This window comes from Spodoptera frugiperda, chromosome 7 (assembly GCF_023101765.2).
Source record: "Spodoptera frugiperda isolate SF20-4 chromosome 7, AGI-APGP_CSIRO_Sfru_2.0, whole genome shotgun sequence".
In the NCBI taxonomy this organism is placed as follows: domain Eukaryota; kingdom Metazoa; phylum Arthropoda; class Insecta; order Lepidoptera; family Noctuidae; genus Spodoptera; species Spodoptera frugiperda.
This window is the reverse complement of record NC_064218.1, coordinates 2,605,567-2,626,666: the sequence shown is the minus strand read 5'-3', so window position 1 is coordinate 2,626,666 and position 21,100 is coordinate 2,605,567. Positions and strand designations below refer to the sequence as shown.

General features: G+C 36.9%; 4 protein-coding genes across 8 annotated transcripts in view; 1 reads left to right on the top strand and 3 right to left on the bottom strand.

Annotated features, from left to right (window-relative positions):
• Positions 1-4,609: 4,609 nt before the first annotated feature.
• On the bottom strand, positions 4,610-6,206 carry LOC118266171 (NADH dehydrogenase [ubiquinone] iron-sulfur protein 5). Its single transcript, XM_035579563.2, has 2 exons — positions 5,890-6,206; positions 4,610-4,854 (listed from the first exon to the last, which is right to left on the bottom strand). Exons 1-2 carry the CDS (start codon positions 6,103-6,105, stop codon positions 4,765-4,767), a joined length of 306 nt encoding a protein of 101 aa, XP_035435456.2. The 5' UTR covers positions 6,106-6,206; the 3' UTR covers positions 4,610-4,764.
• A 786-nt stretch (positions 6,207-6,992) lies between these two features.
• The window catches only part of LOC118266017 (NADH dehydrogenase [ubiquinone] iron-sulfur protein 5), a 124,920-nt gene continuing 110,812 nt past the window's right edge, over positions 6,993-21,100 (bottom strand). For 3 of the 5 annotated variants that reach the window (XM_050695076.1, XM_050695077.1, XM_050695075.1), the window contains exons 2-3: positions 8,181-8,403; positions 6,993-7,175 (exon numbers count right to left, since the gene is read on the bottom strand). In XM_050695076.1, the coding sequence (XP_050551033.1) occupies positions 7,086-7,175; positions 8,181-8,393 (303 nt within the window). In that variant the 5' untranslated portion in view covers positions 8,394-8,403 and the 3' untranslated portion in view covers positions 6,993-7,085. Of the gene's footprint in view, positions 7,176-8,180; positions 8,404-8,582; positions 8,680-21,100 lie in introns of those variants that run through there. The other 2 variants (XM_035579352.2, XM_050695074.1) reach the window with 2 other exon arrangements.
• Positions 8,917-17,191, top strand: LOC118266361 (activating signal cointegrator 1). Its single transcript, XM_050695073.1, has 12 exons — positions 8,917-9,112; positions 9,242-9,366; positions 9,962-10,144; positions 10,442-10,560; positions 10,848-10,996; positions 11,510-11,673; positions 12,128-12,297; positions 12,818-12,984; positions 15,837-15,958; positions 16,178-16,274; positions 16,704-16,801; positions 17,021-17,191. Exons 1-12 carry the CDS (start codon positions 9,039-9,041, stop codon positions 17,098-17,100), a joined length of 1,548 nt encoding a protein of 515 aa, XP_050551030.1. The 5' UTR covers positions 8,917-9,038; the 3' UTR covers positions 17,101-17,191.
• The window catches only part of LOC118266359 (mucin-3A), a 31,950-nt gene continuing 29,035 nt past the window's right edge, over positions 18,186-21,100 (bottom strand). Inside the window, exon 4 of the mRNA XM_035579779.2 lies at positions 18,186-21,046. Coding sequence (XP_035435672.2) covers positions 18,435-21,046 — 2,612 coding nt within the window. The 3' untranslated portion in view covers positions 18,186-18,434. The remainder of the gene's footprint in view (positions 21,047-21,100) is intronic.

Here is a 21,100-nt window from a genome sequence, read left to right as displayed (position 1 = left end):
TGGTAATATGTCCCGGGCTGGATACGTCTGACGGACGCCGTATATATTTGCATCACACCGTGTTGCTACGACAGCCATTACATTGTCACCGATATTATTGTGTTTAGATTATATCATTTTGATCAAAACATAATTGAATATACTTAAACTTAATAAATATGCATAGGTAGAATCTAACTAAATGCTCTTCTTGCTTCTGTCATTTTCATTAGTGTGAGTGTGATACTCCCTCTCGCCTCACCCAAGGCATGAGAATTCATTCGACGATTTGTCCCCCCTCAAAAAAACCTCTATCTTTTTACTAAGATAAGATCTACAGCGTGCGCGAGCGCATCCTTAATTCCTTACTCAGCCGCTTGCGCCACAATAATCTAAATTTCAAGCTGAATAAAAATTTCGAATCCGAAAAATAAAATCATTAAAGAAAAGCAATAATTCTTATTAACAAACGCGTGAAATATAACTTATAATAAGTATTTTCTTTTTATATTTAAGTACCTATAAGGTAGCCTGTCTATCTGCCTCTATTTGTTATTATTTCTAAATGCAAGGCTTAGTAAATATCTCATAAAGTTGCATCACATTGCGTTCCTATGCGGCAATGTACTCAGGTAGTGACTTATCTATTTTTTGGGTCCAATTTCCTGAACCTTGGCGCAATCTTTTCGATGAGACAATGGGTGACTCAGGGAGGTTCTCCGAAGCTTTAGCTCATAAAAACACATGAACAGATTAATTTTCATGAGAATTAAGTCCTGGCTTGTTGGTGATTGATGAGGTCCAGTCACTAATTCGGGGAATTGTGAAAGTATTTTTGAGGAAACTTAACTGAGCCGACTCAGCTCTTATAAATAATTGGACGACAATTTTCCTTTTCAGATTCCTGGTAATCTTTCAAAATCTTGTCTGGACTGTAACGAACAAAAAGAGCAAATTTTTGATGAATGCTTCGTCTACCAATGGTCTCTTTGTTCCTGCGTCATCTGATGTTTTTTAACAATTAAGGATATAAGAAGTAGCGGTGGTGACATTTAGGGTGCTACCGATGAATCAGAGAAGCCCTGTAAATAGAACTTTGCATACCCATAATCAAGTCGTCGAACCTTATTTGGCCATTACCTTTACAATAAAATTGTGGCTTTTAATGCAAAATCTGCATTCTGTGGAGTTCGAAGACCACAGCCGAAGGGTTGTTGGCCGGCCTTTCCATCTACCTACCAATGTACTACCCCGTACAAATGTTATGTACGTATAAGATGGCAAATGGTTCAAAATCTAAACGAGGTCGTGTACCTTTAATAATCGGTTCCGCAAGCGAAAAAAATATTTTTTTTCTATAAAGGACTCGTGATGGCTTTACCTTGACGTGATCAGATACAACCTTCGAATATGTTTCGTCACTAAAATAGACGGTCGATGAACTTCATTTACTAAGGTAATGACGAGAATTATTTTGCAATTAAATTCATGTTAACATTTTTAGGAACAAATGTCACGTATCGGCATTTGGGCAGCTACCTGTGCGCCAAACATGATAAACACTTTTTTGCTCGTTACTATTGCTTTTAGTTACTTTGAAATTATTTATCTAATCATTAATTGGTTCATTTGCATATTTGTTATGAAAAATGTGTTTTAATTTTAATAAGTTGGTAGGTTCTTCGAATCGGTAGATATCACATACTATATTAGATGTAACTTAGTGTGACAAGGTAAAATGAGATTTGGTATTGTCTTACTAAATTATCGTGTATCTAAGTTTTCAAAACCTAAAAAAAATATTCCAAAAATATTAGGTACTTGTCCCGATTTTAACACTGAATATGAACTAGCTTCTATCTGTAAGCATAACACCTAAATCTAAGCATTTCCGTGCTATTTTCCACCTATCCAGGCCCCTCATAAATTAATATAAAATTCAAGAATAACTGACAAACAGCGCAGCGCGTCTAAAAAAACAACTCACGCCATTCCTATGTATGTAGAACACATCTGCGTAGGAAGACTACTAATAAATAAATATATTTTAATTCTTTATCGATCGTGTTACATACAACTAGTACATAATGATTAATTGTATTGTAGTTTGGCGCCAAAATTCCACACAAAAACGTGGCTGAACGACCGTGACTCTTGAACGCAAAAAACCGCGAAGGTATCGAGTACTGGACCTGCTTAAGATACTCTGTTAGATATGAATCTACAACGCTTTAATCTACGAATAAATAATATTTAGTAATGAGCGCAGTTCACCATATAAAACGTAGTTTTTGCCCGCGACTTCGCATGTATTCAATGTAACCTTTTGTGTATCTGTCCATATTTTTTATGGGATAGGTCGATAGACGAGCAGATGTATCGCCCGAATCACCTAGGTAAGCAATCGGCGCCGGCGCCACCTATGGACACTTGCCAAAACATCAGAGGAGTGACAAGTGCGTTGCTGACTTTTTAGTGATTAAGTTTTGGTGATGGGGAAGATGGGAAAGGATGACGATGATTGATGGCCAAAGATGTCACACTAGCGCTGTTGCACAGCGGTTTTCTATCATTAGTTAAAGTAAAAACTTCCGTTAGTGGTGTGTGGTGGTGGACAGTGTCCGATGCCGATATCGGATCGGATACTTAACCCATCATGTAAAGCAGGAGTAGGAACGGGGTGGTTTTTAGTCAATTAGAGTCTGACACTCTATCTCAATGGGGAATATCTAATGATTTTCCCCCCTTAAAAAACCCATAATGTGAAAATGCTCTTTGGTTGCGATCAGGTAGTCTGTATAGCAGCAAACGAACGCAGTACGCAGTCCGTTTATTCAATTTTCTTGGATTTGACTTGCAGCAGTCGACGCCTAGAGCATCCTGCATATCAGGATTCAGAGTTCAAAGTGACGAAGACTCAGGAGCAAGGGTTCAGAGCTAGAAGAAAACAGTATGGGATTGACGAGAACATAATGGTCATCACGCAAGTTGAAGTTCGATTAGATGTATTAAGATGGACTTTACACTTCATCATAGTGTATATGGTTTTATAATCTAGTTCATTTGATGACAGTCTATCGGGGTAAACTTCCGTCTATACTTCTACCAACATTGCGTCAGTTTCATATTTGTAAGGCATTTCAGGATAGCATAGTATCAAAATGTGTAGGAAGGTAAATATTTAGGTATCTACCTATTTCTATTAGTGATGTAACTAATGTCAGTTTTTAGACTTTCGCGAAAGCGAATGCGAAGAATTAAGAATTTATTCAGTATGTGTGTATGTAATTATATTTAGAAAGAAGCGTAGCAATTTTTTTTTCTTCTTGATGGCAACCAGGTCTCCAATACAAAGTTGTCGACTATTCTGCTAGTGTCGAGTGGTGACGGTAGATGAACAGGCGAACTTTACCTTTGTGGTAGTTCTATTCAGTAGAGTTGTCTACTCAGTATATTCAGTAGACCTGTCTACTCGGTCTACTCAATACACCCGTCTACTCAGTCTACTCAATAGACCCGTCAACTCAATCAACTCAGTAGACCTGTCCACTCAGTCTACTCAATGGTCTTGTGTACTCAGTCTGCTTAGTAGACTCGTCTACTCAGTAAATTCAGTAGTCTTGTCCACTCAGTCTACTCAAGGGACTTGTCTACTCAGTCTAATAACGGCGCATTCCAATAACCTACCGATCGGTAGATTTGCCTACCAGCGGTAGAATTTTGACATAAGCTCCATACAAAATGGGTGGCATGTTTACTCAGTCTTCTCAGTACTGTCTACTAAAAACTCTAGGAACGGAGTGGTTTTTAGTCAGTAAGAGTATGACACTCCCTCTCGCCTCGTCCAAGAGAAGTCAATGCATTATTTTCCCCCTTCAAGAAAAGGCAGTTTAATCGTAAGATAAGGTTTTGTAATAAATATAAAAGAAATCTATATATTAATACGTGAAGCAAAAACTTTGTAACAGTTTTTACGAAAATTGCGCGGACGTTGGAGCATAAAATTTGGTACACTTATAGTTTATGTGTAGGAGAATTGCGGAACGTTAATATTTTTCAAAAATAATGCTATAAGCATTCAAGCAAGTACATTAAATCAATAAATAAAACATTACACACACATGCATAGTATCTGATCGTATTTGACAAAACGTCAAAATCGATAGACATTGCGATGGTATTCTCACGTCTCATATGAAAAGAGGTTTCTAATTGAAGGAGGTTTGGTTATTCATGATGCGCCGGAATATATTAATTTGAATTTTACAAAACTAATAGCGATTCGTTAAATACAAATTATCCTTGAACGTATGTTAAGGGGTATTGTAAATTAAATCGTATATGGTCGAATTTCGACCACTAGGCGACCACTAGTTAATACTAAATTAGAAATTAATACTAAAAATTCTCTAGTGAATTTACCATTGAAAACATTATTTATTTTTATGGCATTCAAATTCGTAATATTCGTGCGAAAAATTGGGAATGCGAATGTCAAAAAATGTGCGAATATTCGCGAATGCGAGTGCGAATATTCGTCACATCACTACTTGTACTACCTATCTGTCTTTCAGCATTTACGTAGATAAAGGTCACTCGAACACAGCAAGGTCTTTGAAGAAAAAAACTCTTTTGCATCAATGTTATATGTATTTATTTGAATGCTTAACAAAATATTCAGGAACGACAAAGGACATTATGTTAAGTTTTGCGAAATTAAACTACGACGCAAGATACGAGTAGTTTCATTTCTTGTTTATTTGTGGTTCCTCTTAAACTGGTAGTTCAATAGCTGTCGACAAGCGGGGAGCAGTACATCTTATCGCCAGTACGCTTCTTCATCGCAATCTGACGATCACGCTCACGGCGCATCGCCTTGAATAAAAACCAAATTAGTTTAGTTAGAGATGCTACTTTTAATGGAATGGGGAACACAGAAAAGTGAATGTTACAGATTTAGACAGTTAGAAAAGATGGATGAAAGCAGATTTACGGAAGAACTATAAAGAGTGGATATAATAATAAATGGGACCGTCGGTAGAGGGCGCCTTAGATAGACAATGCCTAATAATCACATAGGTATGTCCATAATTACATCGATAATACATAAGGAATAGACATAATTATATCGTCTAGATTGGCGACATATAAAACTAGCGACGTGCCCCAGCTTCACATGGGTGCAATCATGCAATGGTGATATATTATGCATGTGTTACAAAAAAACCGCATCAAAACCATGCGCGCCATGCGTAGTTTTAACGATTTAAGCTTACAAAGGGATAGGATAGCGACTTTTTTATACTATGTGGTGTGACGTGTTACGACGAACATGAATAGACTAATGACTGTTGATGAAGCGAAAGAAGTATGTAAGATTCGTAGCAATTGGCGTTCCATTTTCTCTGCGTACCCCCATAGGAGACAGGGGTGAATTTATGTAATGTACGTCTTCTTTTAATTTAAAATTAAGATACCTAATTCAGTCTGGATCTGCGCGAATGTGACACCCATTTCGTGGGTTATTTTCAATACACAACACGCGACTTTCGTGGGTGTGTTGTGTAATTGTGTTACAGAACATGGCATGAGTTATTATGGTGAATTAACGTAAAAAGATAGACAAATAAATAAATAAGTTCAGAATATGTCGTTCGGTACTTCAGAGTGGCATCTAGGTAATGTAGAGATAAGAGATACCTACTACAGTAGTACCACCCAGCTTCAGCGCCTGATAGATTTAACTTAGAAATATCACATTTATGTACCTTATCATTTTAGCCAGGCGCCTAGAAATCTAGCTATATACTTATGTACGAAAGTAAAGATAGGTACGTAATGAAATCTGAAATTATGTATGAGGACTACTCAGACAAAATTAGTAAGCTATAAGTAAGTATTGCAACGTACGTAAAATCGCTTGAACTGTTTCGCATTGGTATGACATTCGCGGAAGTCGTCGACCAAATAGTTACACTTCACAAGGCCGCGGTCCAGTCCATAAGCCTCCAGGCAGTCCATCAATGCCATCTCCTGCCTCGCGCAACGACCCAACATCTGGTAGGAATGGATGCACCCAGTAACGTCAGTCAAAGGGGAACGAAAAAATGGCGATATATTGTGCATTTTAACACACTTTTCTTGTAATACTCGAGCTAGTAAAATATATGTTAGAACAAGATCTGTAAGATTGACATTTTGTTCAATAGGTATGTCAAATTCAAATTATCACTTTACTAAAAAAAACAACGTTAAAATAGTTTGTATATTTTTATAAATTAAAGAACATCCTTTTCATAAATACATGGTTTGTTGAATTTTTTTGCTTGGATCAACACTGACTGTTTCATGATCATAAGAATATTTTTACAGACTCGAATGTCGGTTAAGTTAAGTAACCAAAGTACATACTCAGAGTCATTTAATGGTTACTTAATCCAGTCCTTAGCAATTGTTTTCGGAATGAAATCGTTACTAAAGAATAGTTTAAGTAATCATTAAATGTCTCCGAGTGTGGCAGTAAGTCATGCATCACACCTACAGTGATCTATCAAATAATTTAAAGTACTTGTATTTACCTGCCCAGTCTACCCATAATAAGGACCTGTGATCTTGAAATGCGCTGAGGCATCGCATGTTCTTCAACAATATGTTAATCTGACTTGCTTCTTGCTTACCTCGTAGCTTTGGGTATATTTCTTGAAATGGATACATAATAAGTAATACAGGCTTTCTTCCCTAAATGCAGATAGTTACAGTTGTTGGTTCGCCGTTTATGGTGGATGATGGCGATTGTCAGTTGGATAAGTATTGTTAAAGGATAAAATACGAGGCGCCGCTCTCTACGTAGTTTCGCATACCAAGTGGCAAATTAATACAAAGTTCCTAAATAAAAATAATATTATTAAACATCAAAGGACCTGTATATTTACCTTGTGTTTGTGTAAACAATTTTATATATATAATATATATATGTTTAAAAAATTAGGGAACAAATAGAACAAATAGGTAAATTGATGATTAAATTATTTTATTTACACCAGTATTACAGTATATTCTGTTGCAAAAATTAAAGTAACTATTGGAAAAGGTTGATCTACGTAAAATTAGTAGCTATCAATTTTCGGTGACACATATTTGTCGTCTCCAGTCAATTTGCCTGCAGCAATTTGCCTCTCTCGCTCTCTGTGCATAGCCTGAAAGTACGAAATTGGAAAACTCAGAAAGATTAAAATATTATAAGTAACTAGCTACTTTTTTCACCCACTCTGCTCGGCTCCTATTGGTCATGTTTTATAGCCCATAGCCTTCCTCGATAAATGTACTATCCAATACATAAAGAATTATTCAATTCGTACCACTAGTTCCGGATATTAGTGCGTTCCAACAAACAAACAAACTCTTTAGTTTTATACTATTAGTATAGATATTGTAAAACAAACATACATAATTAAACATTACTTGTTGATTACACTTTAGACTAATTATGAATACAGTAGAACTCCAATTATCCGAATTAATGGGGACCGGGACCCATTCGGATAATCAAATATTCGGATAATCGGATTTTTAAAAAAAAATGCCATTGAAGAGAATAAAAGCTACGTTTTGATATTGCACTATTTTTTTATTGAATTAAATTGCGTGGGGAAGTCAGTATAGGCACAACGGCAAGTTAAGACAAGTCAAGTCAAGACTTGACGCGCAAACACTGGCTTCGCGGGGGGAGAATAATAGCGCACTTAGACTTTTTTTTGACAATTTTTGTGATTCGGATAATCGGCGATTCGGATAGTCGGAGTTCGGATAATTGGAGTTCTACTGTACTTAGTCCAAAGAGAATATAATACTAAGTTAGCTAACTAGTGTAAGGCTGTAAGCAACTAGTGTCTCTGGTTACAGAATATGTATAACATTGAAAGATGGTGGCTAAATATAAATGAATAAGAAATCCTCTACACTTGTTCGCCTGCCTGACAGTTGACCCAGGTTCGATTTCCGGTTTGAGCAAAGGATAGCTGGGCTTATTTCAACTAATCAAAAATTTCTCAATAGTAGCGTAGAGTCTGTAATGGTGCCCAGTAAATAGCTAAAGTGAGAAGTGGGTGTACATTGTACAGTGGCATTAAGTGCCGTAGTGTGCACCTCTTGTTAACTGTTCACTATTAAAGTTTTTTAATACTTATTTCAAATACACGTACCACGAATCGTTTGTACTGCTTCATCGAGGTCTGGCATTCATGGAAGTCCTCAAACAAATGGGCGCATTTGACCTTTCCGCGCTCAAGACCGTAGGCCTCCAGGCATTCCATGAAACGACTCTCCTGCTTCTGGCAACGACCCAGCATTTGATGGGAGTGAATACCTCCCGTCAAGTCCGTGAACGGCGAGCGAAGGAACGGTGAAAGAGACATTGTTATGTCTGAAATTCACGAAAAAAATCTTCAGAAACTACATTTAGGTTACAAAATTACGTAAACAAATGACATCTAATTGTATGGACATTGTTAGCAGGTTTTGATTCATTCGTATTGCATATTGTACGTGTTAATTTTAACAAATGAATGTGCCTCTATTCTGTCTATCCATGAAAAACAAATTACCTTTTAAATTCTTTCGAAAATCGAATTTGATCAAAGATTTTCTGGTCGAAAACAATAGTTTGACATTGACAGCAATCTGTATTGTCAGATTCATAAATTTGACACAGATAAAATAATATTGTCTATTTTTTAAAGTTCGTGTTAAAATCTAGATATTTTTATAGTGAAACGTACCTATACTTATCAAATTATATTTACAGGCTAAATATTATAATAATATTGAAGAAAGAATTTTCAACACAACAGACCCATTATCGTTTAGATATCGATATCGATATCGATAAGTTTTCATATTTTTAGAGTCAATGAGTCGCCTATCGTGTAGGTAGTGGGTACTGTCACTGTCAGAAACAGCTGGATCAGCTGGATTCAGGATTATTGAAGTTCTTACAAATTCAACTTTCCACGTAAAACGAAATAAGTTTTTGTAAAAATTCAAGAAAGTACATAAATTCAATGAACATGGAACAGTGGATTAGTGAAGGATTGTCCAAAATCTTGGATTTCGAGATACCGGATGATTTAATAAAGTAAGTTGCATTAAGAAATCGTGTTTATGTTTTCACTCCTAAACCTTTCATGTTAAATCACTTTAAAAACCCTTTAAAACGAAGGGTGGCTGGTTAATGTAACTAATTATTGTTATTATTTACTTTCAGATACATAATGTCTATAGAAAGTGAGAATGATTTGAATGAGTACATGAAAACTTTGCTTGACTTTGATAACTCACAACATAAAGGTTTCTTCTTGGAACTATGCAAGAAAAAGTTCCCAAGCCGAGGTAAGTTACCTACATTTATTAATAGTTTTACACACTTTATCAAATACAATGCAAAATATCATTAATTGCAAAATATTATTTTGTTGATTTACTTATTATTGCGCAATGTTATCACATTCGAATCACCATCATAATATTGTGTAAATATTATTTTTATATATGACCTGAGTGATCATTACAATCATCAATAGCTATATTATTTTCTTTTTAACCTGTTGCGGTGGTATAGGACACTTGATGTCACACTCACACCTTTTAGTCCTAGGTAGGTTAATATACACTGAGACCACCCACTTTTCATCCGTTATGATTTTTCTTATCTTTTTTTTAAACATTGCCCCACACTCATAATGGGTGCATTAAAAAACATACAAGTTCACATACCCAGACACAAAAAAACTATTTGTGGATCACACAACAAGATTGCTCCAAGTGGGAAATTAACCTACTATATTTTGCATGGCAGCCGGTTGTCCAGCCATTTCATCAACCATGCAGTAAAAAAATCCTATCATAGGACTCTTAAGTTAAATATATGTACAACTATTTATCTAACTCCATAAGTAATATTCTTAATTGGACACAAAAATTCCAGCCGCCTCACAACCCAAACAAAAGAAGAAAATATCAAAGAATAAGCAGCAGGACTTCATCAGTGCCCTGCCAGTCCAGGAAATAAAGGAACCGGCAGATACTGACAGCAAATCTAAGAAAAAGACAAAGTATGTCAACTTGTACTCACAAGAAGGGAAGAATGCGCAAGTTGTGTTGTTAAAAGGTATATTTTTTATATAGTTTCCATCTTTTAATCGATTTTCAACTTTATTGCAAATGGATATGGTTGAAAATTTATTGTAATGTGAAATCAGATTAGGCTAGCTTGAATTTTTAACTTATTTGCAAAATGGATAAGATTGAGAATAACATTTAGGAGTGACTTTTATTTAATTTACATAAAATTTAAGTTGATTATATAATTTTCTTTTTCAATGAATGATTTTCTGTTTCTTTTCTTAACAATTACTTACTTGTATAGAATAATATTATTTTAACAAAATATGGTAATATTTTGCAGGCAGACACCGCTGTGACTGTCAGGCTTCCAAACATGACTTAGTCAACAACTGCATCCAATGTGGACGAGTCGTGTGCACGCAAGAAGGCTCAGGACCATGCCTGTTTTGTGGCAATTTGGTAAGTAATTTTATATTTATTTATTACAAAATTAAAGTACTCTGAGTATAAAGTATGGGTAAAGACCTTAATTTCTACTTTAACATATTTTTGTTTGTTATTTCTTCTTTATCCATTTTGTTTTTGCGCAAAATCTCTTACATTGCGGAAACTTTTGCGCTAAAGTTAAGAAGTTTTTCCATCAAACCTGTGTAAACATTAATACATTCTAGGTATCATTTTAGTAATAGATATGTAACGCGAAATTACTACAATAGAAAAAATATCATGTTTTGTTTGTCTTATAGGTGTGCACTCCAGAAGAACAAAAGGAGATAAATTCAAAGACCAAGGGTGCTGCCAAGCTGATGGAGTCTTTGATGGAGCGCAGCAGACCTAAGGGATGGGAGGCTGCCCTCTCACACAGGAACCGTCTACTGGAGTATGATCGCACAAGGTGTGTATCTTAAAAAATACCTAAAAATATTGTGCGGTGCATACTACCTAATAATTTAATATTAATTAGTCACTTTTTTGCAAAATTTTGGCCTATTAATCTTCGAAGGAATAGGTACTATGGGCTTGGCAGAGGTGCAAATGCAATACTCAGCTTAAACCTCCAATCTTCCTAATCCCCGATTCCCCAACAATAACCCCCAAAAGGCCGGCAACGCGGGCTCGCTGTCCATGGGCGGCGGTGATTACGTACCATCAAGTTCCGTCTGCTCGTTTACCGTATACGTTTACGTGTTCGATATAAAAATACCTCAAAATATTATGCTGTGCGTACTGCACAATATTTTGGTAACTTTTTTCTTTTACAAAATTACCTATTCATCTTCGAAGGAATGGGTTTGGCAGAGGTGATTTTAATTTTGACCTGTGTAATAGGCAGTGACCTTAAACTCTAATAACGCGATAGGATAATTAAATTTTAAGGATTAAACAAAACCGTCGTTTGTATTTGTAGTGAGCGCCGTACCCGCGTCACGGATGATGACAGCGACTACTTCAACGCTAACAGTGTATGGCTGAACGCTACTGAAAAGGAGAAGTTAGAGAAGTACCAACAATCTCTCCATGAGAAGAAACATGGCTCCAGGCTTAACAAGAAGATGACATTTGATTTTGCTGGTAAGTAATAATTAAAACTTTTTTAAATTTTATTAAAAACTTTCGTTCTTTCGGACATTTAAATTAATTATATGTTTTCGGCTACTCACGTAACTGTTTGACGAGTAACTCGACTAGTTTCAAGCCATACTAGAGGCTTATATTAATGAGCAGCATTCCGCTATTTATTTATTATTTTGACTTCGTTGTAGTGTTGTATGCGCAACACTTGCGCAAAATGTTTCTTACTTGTGCAAACTGTTACTTTAATTTGGGCTTATAAATAAACCGAATTTTCCGAATTAAAATTCGGTGACAATGACTCAATAAAATGAAAGTGTTACAATGTATATTCTTTAAATATAAGATAATTATAATATCAAATAAGTAATGTAACATATTTATACAACGTCTATTTAAAATTTGTGCTAAAAAAATAAACTTCACCTACAAAATTAAACATATTTTTCTTCAGGCCGCCAAATAGTGGAAGACAACACAATAGACTACGAGCCTGACGAGGACCAGATCAGACAGATGACCAGCGACAGTTCCACCGGTGGGAGCAAGCTGCAGCACGACATGTTCATTGGAGTGGCCAGTGATAGGGACGTGGCGCCCGGAGTTAATGCGCCGCTTCTACAGGTCAGTCAGAATCATTTGTATAGACATATACAGTTTTGAGTTCTCTTTTAGATTTTTGATAAGATAAGCAGAAAGAACAGAAGATTTTGAAACTAAATGTCTGTGTATGCGTGATGGAAACACGTTTTATGCACATTAATATGAAATTATCCACACATGTATATTGTATAAACCTGTAAATAATAGTTGTGTTGATGTGCGACTGTTTTTTTGATAACGGGGGACAACCTTCAAAAGGCGCCTAGCTTTTTGGGGATAAAAGACATTAGGAAGTGTGGGATTTTTACCTCACAAAAACCACCCCGGTGGCCAGCCTCAGCACCTATAAAAGGGCACCGAGTCCTCTAATTAGACCTGCTCCGGAGCCCCCATTGGTGCAACGCCTGTTACGGCACAATCCTAAGGAGACGTACGTCTCCCGTGAGCCTCGCTGTGCAAGCTGCACGGCAGCACGTGTTGATGTGTGACCTGCTAACTATAGCTTTTGCCAAATATATAAGCTTTATAACATGTTTTCCAGTTCGACCCGTCAGTGGAGACAAAAGGCTGGGCTCAGGTGGCCAGAAGTAACCCTGGCCAGCAGATGCCTCGCGTGCAGGATATGGAGCTGCAGGAGATGAGCGATACTGGCCGCTGTCTGTCCATGCACCAACCCTGGGCGTCACTGCTTGTTGAGGGGATTAAGCTGTAAGTGTTATACTTGTTATTATATCTTTATTTTTTAAATGTTGCCCCACACTAGGATTTTCTCCTGTGTCGTGGGTGCGTTTACAAACGTACAAGTTCACTTACATATTATGATACCCAGATCGGAAACAACAATTTGTGGATCACAAAAAGAGTTTATATAGAATAGAATCAGGCGTTACTTTGCGGAAATCCATGCTACTGCCGCTTATAGGGCAAGTGACCCGGTTGTGGCCATCGACCCCTTTGTGGCCACTTGGGCCTTCAAATATTTATAACTTAGGCATGGACAAATAAATTACTCTGTGATGTACAGTATTTAAAATATTGAATATTGGAGACACTGATACCGTTGGCAGCTTTGATGTGTCAAACTTCACTTCGATGCAACAAGTCATTATTTTTAGTTGAGGGTGAAATTGTTAAGATCTTAACAAAAAGGCTAAGGCGAGCGGGTGAGGATTTGGTTTTTATTTTTTTAATCTTTGCTTATTGTTTGGGTGTTTATGTTAATACTACATGAAGAATATATTGTCTAAGTGGAACTAAAGTTATTTTGTCGCCATATGTTTCTGAAGTGGGATTATTAGAAGGTGGCCACTAATGGAGACAAAATTATGAATTTCTCCATCTTTGGCCACACGGCTGGCCAAAACTTTTGTACATAAACGCCCCACTTCTAGTCATTTATCGTAATTTATTTATTATTTTTCCTTGACTTTACATATCAACAAATACATATTTTTCATTTTCAGAGATGCAATAAATTGCCTTCACACAAAGGGAGGTCAGTTTACTTTGCAGCTTTTACCAACATCATATAAATGTTGATCTCTTTATTTGTAAGTTAAATTCAAGTGAAGTAATAATATTTCATATTTTCCAGACTAAATGAAAACCATTGTTTCTAAAATGTCAAATTTAATTGATAATTTTTGATTACTTTTATTGTATTTTTTGATGGCCAGAACTGGCACTCGACCGTGGCCAGAAATGGCACGAATCTGGCCAAAACTGGCACAAACTCCCTTTTTTTTTTCTTTTTTATACAGTTATTTTTCTATTGGACGTTCTTTAAAAAAGGGGTTTTCTTAGGCAAGATTAATACATGTTAAATGACTTTTTACAAGAAATATGTTCGTGATGACAAAAACTATAAGTTAAGAAAGCCTCAAAGTCGACAAAATTCTTAAAGTGGCCACAACCGGGTCACTTACGATACTTGAATGGAATTGAATAGAATTGAAACTAAATAATCTTACTGTATTGTTAGTGTACCAAAAAGAGTTGCTCTGTGCTGGAATCGAAATTATTACACGTGGCCGGCCACCGCAGCAAACGTGCAGCCAATATTGAAATTATGGTGTAAAAAAAAAGACCTTGTTAACATTTTTTTAAAGTTATCACGTCACATCTAGTAATAATTGTAGACAAAATTCATTTTACTAGTTATCATCATCTCTACGATTTACAAAAAATAGAAAAAAGCAATTTCTTAACAACATAGAGACACTAATGAAAATAATATATTTTTTTAATTCGGTTCCATACTGAAAACAAAAAATATCTATTACAGAAATTTTATATTTTTAACCATTTTCCCAACTTCAAAAGTAAGTCAACGGTACAAGTACTACGTACAAGGTGATCGATATTTAAATAGGTCAGGGTTGACATGACGTAGCGAGGGGGAGACTCGCTTGCGCGGTGACCTCGCTACAAAGGTCAACACGTGGCCTGTGACGTCACAGGGTAACGTCACAACTTTCAAACAAGTACCGTAGATGTCGCTTTACCCATTCAATATAGAATGGAAAGACTAAGCCAACACGTGCTTTGTGACGTCACAGGAGCGAAAACTTACGCAGATGTCGCTTTACTCGTTCAATAGAGAGAGAGGAATCAGAATTTACATTTATTTCAGCAACTAGATGTCGCTTTACATTGAGACTCGATTTCTGAATCGCGGTGTTAAGATTCTCCGCGATTGTATGACCTCGCGGACCGGTCGGATGTTCAGACAGGAATTTTTAGCAGGGTTAATAGGTAATACCTAGATTGCCCCTGTTAAAAATTACTCAATGAGCCGCTATGATGTATGGCGCTAGGAAGGAACGTGAGACCAGTTGATGCGGTGTCTAAAGTATTGTGAGGAAACCGACATCAGCTATCGATGATCGTTCAAGTCACTTTTACAGGACTTTTTGGAGGGACATAGTGACTTAGGTACCGCTAGCGCTGCCTGAGCGGCTCTTTTTAACCCCATTTTAATAGCCAAAAAAATACCAATTTGAAATTGGTCTTATCGGTTACAAGTTACACGCATGACTGCTAAATTGCTCAGCGTCGGGTAAAGTGGTATTCAATATTATACCTAAATATTAGTGCCCCCAGATATTTATTAAAAGTAGAGGGATCAAGTTCTTTTTGTTAATACAATGAAACTGTATATGGACGGACAGTTGTCGTTCACCTTGCCTTGGATGGCTAACCTGAGTCATTTAACCCGTTGTATGTCGGAACGCAAATCTACGCGAGACACAATGTGTTTTCTATTGTGTCTCATATATCGACAGACAAGTGGTTAATAGATACTTAACTCAGTCCTTAGCAATCGTTTCCGATTAAAAATCATTACTAAGGAATAGTTTAAGTAATCGTTTTTAAAATTATAGTCTAATATGTCACTGAATGCGGCAGTAAGAGGACTTTGCTGAGCTTCAGTAATGGATGACTTTCGGCTAATGATGATGATTACCATAATATGATAAATAGCTCCATGCATACTCCTTAGCTCCATGCATGCTCTTACGTGACATTCCATTTTCAATGCTTCAATTCACCTGTTCCAGACACGAAGGTCGCACCTGGTACTCCAGCCACCGCGGTCGGCTGTGGATTGCGTCCACGGTGAAGCCACCAGACCAGGAAATCATTAGGGCCATTGAGAATCAGTACAGAGTCCTATACCCAGGTAAAAATTCGTTTATTTTATATTTTTGATACCCAGACCTGAAACAACAATTTGTGGTGTGATCCATAAGTTGTTGTTTCGTGTTGCAAAGGGTTCTTCCATGCGGGAATTGAATCCGCTACATGTTACATGTTGTCAAAGAATAGATTTTTCATTTATATATTCATTTGATTATTACCTGACATGTAAGTGTATCAATGTTTGCTTTAAATATTACAGAGACAGAAATAAAGTTCCCATCATTCTACCCAACTGGATGTCTCCTCGGCTGTGTCAACGTGGACGATTGTCTACCGCAAGAAGAGTACCAGAAAAAGTAAGTCCATTGCATTATGAACCTTATGATTTCATTGTTAAGAAATAAAATTACTTATTGTTTAACGTTTAACAGGTGTCCTGGCTTTAGTTGTGTGCTACTCCTTGACATTTCTGATGTATTCTTTATTTCATTAAAAACTTGTCTCGAAAATAAATGAAAAAAATAATTATAGAATTTTGTGCCATTGAAATGTTAGGTATGGCGGACAAGTATATATACATTTTGAAATCTTTGTAATATGTATGGATTTTTCTGGTTATAGTGGATAATTCATCCAAACAACTTAGTATTAATCTCTTACGTGTTCATCTGTTCCAATCCCATCAGTTTGAGGCTTCGGTTCCCGATCAGGATCTTTTACCTCAGTGGCGCCATCTGACAAGATATAAACCAAATCATAGTTCCATAATGTAACGTTATTTCCAGATACCCAGGAGGAGAGAGCGACAGTCCGTACGTGTTCATCTGTTCCAATCCCATCAGTTTGAGGCTTCGGTTCCCGATCAAAGGAGCCCATAAAATATGTAAGTTATTTTTAACAAGTAAGGACAAACCTATATAACTTGAGCATAGAATTTAAAAATAATAATTAAAAATATGAGGTTTTAAGAGATTATAGCTAAACAAAATTTACCGGTTTGGTTTATAAGTCGCATTCGACTAGCCCTTACTTCTATTTCTTTAACCAACTTACAATATTGTTCAAGGTGACTTTATTCTGATTGTATTTTCTTTCATTACAGATGCATTGGACAAAACGATTCACCAAGCAGCTGTGAAGAGCATTCAGAAAATGTTCAAAGTCCAGCCGAATGCAGGATAAAGTCCATTTAATTATTACTTACAACATATTTAATGTAATATAAATAGGGTTATTTATATCAAATAATACACAAAATTTGTTAAGAAAAAATCTTTTATTTACACAATTAATCACTAAGAGTATAAATATTTAATTTCATTTTCAATTATTCATTCATTCCTCACTCATATAACCATTTTCACTTCAATATTCAAATAACAGAAATTAATTTGCATTTAAATAATATTCTTTATAATAAATGCTGCGAAGTTTTGAATATAAATATAAAACAGACGTACACACAGACGTAACATTATAATATAGTTAATATTATGTATATAACGAACAACCACAAATACATACTTTGCATTTAAAATAACATTACATTTACCCTTTGATTAGCAGCTTATTTGAAAATTTGTGAACTCTGTCATGTGGACATTTGGTTTATAATAAAATAACATGTTATGACATGCTGGAACGAAGTAATAACAACCAAACAATTTAAAATGCCTCTTATTTAAATAACCTCTTGGTCCAAATTTGTGAAACAATTTATTTGTTCACTACACAAATCTTTCTAATACTTTATATACTAGGTAATCAATTTTTAAATTGAATTATTATATTACTCTTTGCAGTATAAAATTCTGCTGCTATAATTTTTGTTTTATTGCGTACGTAATAGGATTCAAAATCGCGAGACTGCTGTATCTAGGTTTTTAAATGTATGTAGTTATTTTAAATGCAGTACTGTATTATAACTTAATAACTAAATGAGCACCGATAGAGTTCGAACAACAGTTGTGAAATGAGATGAATATAATAATATTTAAATAAGTCTTATCTAGTGTCAGTTCTTGCAAGTTTAGCTAGACGTGTCGTTGCTAAAATCTATCTATTTATAGTGTAAAGTCCAGCGGTCAATAAATGTCTTAAAACAGGGCTTATTAAACCCAATAGGCTAGTTTCCTACTAGTCAAATTCAATACTTTTTTCGAAACGTCAAAAATGGTATTTTCTATAAATAAAGTAGATCATCAAATCCGTGAACGAAAGTGTGATTATTTTTGAAAATTGTATTGTATTGAAAAGTCGAAATAATTTATTTTTGACTGAGGAAACTACCCAATTTCAGTTGTAATATGTTATTATTAATTTCAAAATTGACAAGTTGACATCACTAGCAATATCTCTTAAAGAGAGTGTAGTGACGTCATTACTCCAATGCTTTAATATAAATATAACAAAAACTTGTATAACTTAAATTTCTTTTACCGCTGTCACATAGACCTACAGAAAAGCTTTGGCAGTAAAGAGGATTTGGTTTGTAGAATAAACTATGCTTAGGAACGTTACGATTCCTTCTTCTGGTTCAACTGGGGAAAGAATGCTTCTATTGGTAAAATAGGATCATCTGTTGCTATCGTAAAGTAATTCGGTATCCGCCTACTGTTTGACGACACCGTCTTAAACATCCCCGGCTTGTTGTAATCTTTGCTTGCTGCTAACGTTAGATCCGATACCCTCTTCGAATGCTCAAATAAATGCTCTAAATGGTCTTGGTGCTTTTTGTCAGCTATTTTCATAATCGCACTCTCTGATCTTGTCCTTTCTGATGTTATTTCGTTCTTGTCGTAAACTGTTGTCTCTGTGACCGATATGTCCTGCACAGATTCTCCTATTTCAGAGTCCTTAATCTTCTTCCTTATTGGTCTTTTGCTGTGTACTGTCGTTGGTGTGGTCGTCTCCGGTTCTTCGGTCGTAGGCCTCGGCCGCCGCTGTCCGTTCCGAATCCGCGCTGATACTCTGATTGTGGTCGCCTCAACATTCTCCGTTGTTTGTCTCTGTTTGTTTGCTTTAGTAAATTGTGTTTCCTTCTCTGTCTGAGTTTGTTCGTTCTCCACATTTCCGTTCTTGTATCGCGGGTCTTTAGGTGTAAATCTTTTGCGTTCTGTAGTGCTTTCATTTTCGTTGTTAATGTTTTCATTGTAAGGCACTCTTCTCTGAGGGAATCTTATTTTGGGTCCGGTTTCAGCAGGTTTCTCAGTAGTGCTGGTTGTGGAACTCAGTCTGTTTCTGTAGTCTTTGACGTTGAATCTTGTTCTGTTGTATTTGTTGCGCAGTCTCGGTCGTTGAGGTCGGCTTGTAGTGGTGACGTCGACTCTCGGTGTGGTCGTATAGTCTGTTCTATCTTCTTTGTAAAACTCTGTTGTTGTCTCCCAAGCCCTTACTGGTTCTAGTTTAGCTTCAATAGGCTTTACATCTTTATGGAATGAAAATTCTTGTCCAGATTCAACGGTAGTTTTCAGTGTATCGGATAAGCTAACAGTGACGTCACTTGTCGGCGTGTCTTTTTCATCCTGTTTATGTGTAAAGTCGTTTTTGAAGTCATAACTGTTTATTTTAGATCCATGTGGTCTGCTTGTTATTTTCATAATCTGCGATTCTTTGTTTAAGTCTTCTTGTACGTATGTTGTAGTTTCGGGTCTATCAGCAGGTGTGGTTAATGGTCGGCGGTGAAGTAACTTCTTCTTTACTATAGTGGGGATGGTAGGGGTGACTGTCGGTAGAGCGCTGGTGGTCAGGTCAGTCGTGACAGTTGGTGTGGTCAGGTTGGGTTGTGACTTCGTTGGTCTAACTCTCGGTCTGATGGTGTATACTTCTTCGGGGTCTGTGGTGAGGGTTGGCTCGGTTGACGAGATGTATGCAGAAGATCTGGTACTTAGCGTACTCGTAGTGCTGGAAGTCTCATCCTTGTTACGGTTGTTGTTCGCTAGCGGAGGACGGCGCCTCCTGACCTTGTTCCTCTTCCGTTCAGACGTGTTGGGTCGTTTGAAATGCTTGTTAGGAGGTAACGTGGGCAGAGCTTCCACTTGTGCGTCTCCGTTGTTGTCCTTGTTGTTAAACTGCGTGGTAGTCTCTGGTGTGGAGGTATACTTCGCCGCTTCAGTCGGCTTCTTCGTTCGTCTTGACGTGGTGTAGTCTTCGTATGAAGGAGTTGATACCTTGTAGTAGTAGTCTTTAAGCTTGTGCTTACCGATTGGTTCAACGAAGTCGTCTTCTAGAGGCCGCCTGCTTTGGGATTCGACTTTCGCGTCGTAGCTCAAAGAGTTGTCATGGCCGTTCTCAGCCTCGGTCACGATGGCAAATTCTTCGGGGAGGTCTGGCACAGGCGTGGGCTCCGGCTTGCGGTACGAATCTGAATAGTCTTGCGGCTTTGTTGTTTCTTGTGTAGGTTTCTGGTTGTTGTACTCATACGTTTGAGAGGTCAATGTCCAGGGTGCTGTTGATGATTGAGAATGGAAGTCATCTGAAGATTCAGTTACTTCGTAAGTCTGTCGATAAGGAGCGCTTTGTGCGTTCTGTGCATCTGTTCTCAAGGGAGTATTAGCGTACTGTTTTGACGGTTGCTGGTTACCACCGGCAGCGAGGTTGTCGTGGATCTTGTGTTTCTTTTTCTCATTACTGTAGTTAACGTTCTGAGGTTCATGTGCTATTTGGCCCTGCTGGTTTTGGTGTGTGGGGAAATTGTAGTCGTAGAAGTTGTTGGCTAGAGTTGTCGTGGCAGCGGTGGGGTTGTAGGTGGTGACAGAGATTTTATTGAAGTCACTTTGATGGTTCTTTGCGAAGGGATCTTGAGGACTTGGTTTGAAGGCATCTTTGGCTCCGGCATTGGGATCGATCTTTGGTGGGACGTACACCTTAGTTTGTGGTGTGGGTGTGATCTTAATATCGCTGTATGTTGTCCCGAAGTGCAGCTGATTAGCTGTTGTGGGTAATCTGGGTGTAGTTGAATCGAATATTGTCGGAGTAGTCTTGAAATTCGGGGAGTAGCTGAACGAGTTGAATATGGTCGTCTTTGTCGGTTGTGAATGTGGAGGTAAATATGTAGTCTTCGTGGCTGGAAACTGGTACACGGGGTCCCTGCCTTTAACGGATTGAACTCCAAATGTTCCAAACGAACCTGAAAGAAAGCACATTCCAAATGAGATACATAAGCAATTTTCAGTCCTTTGTA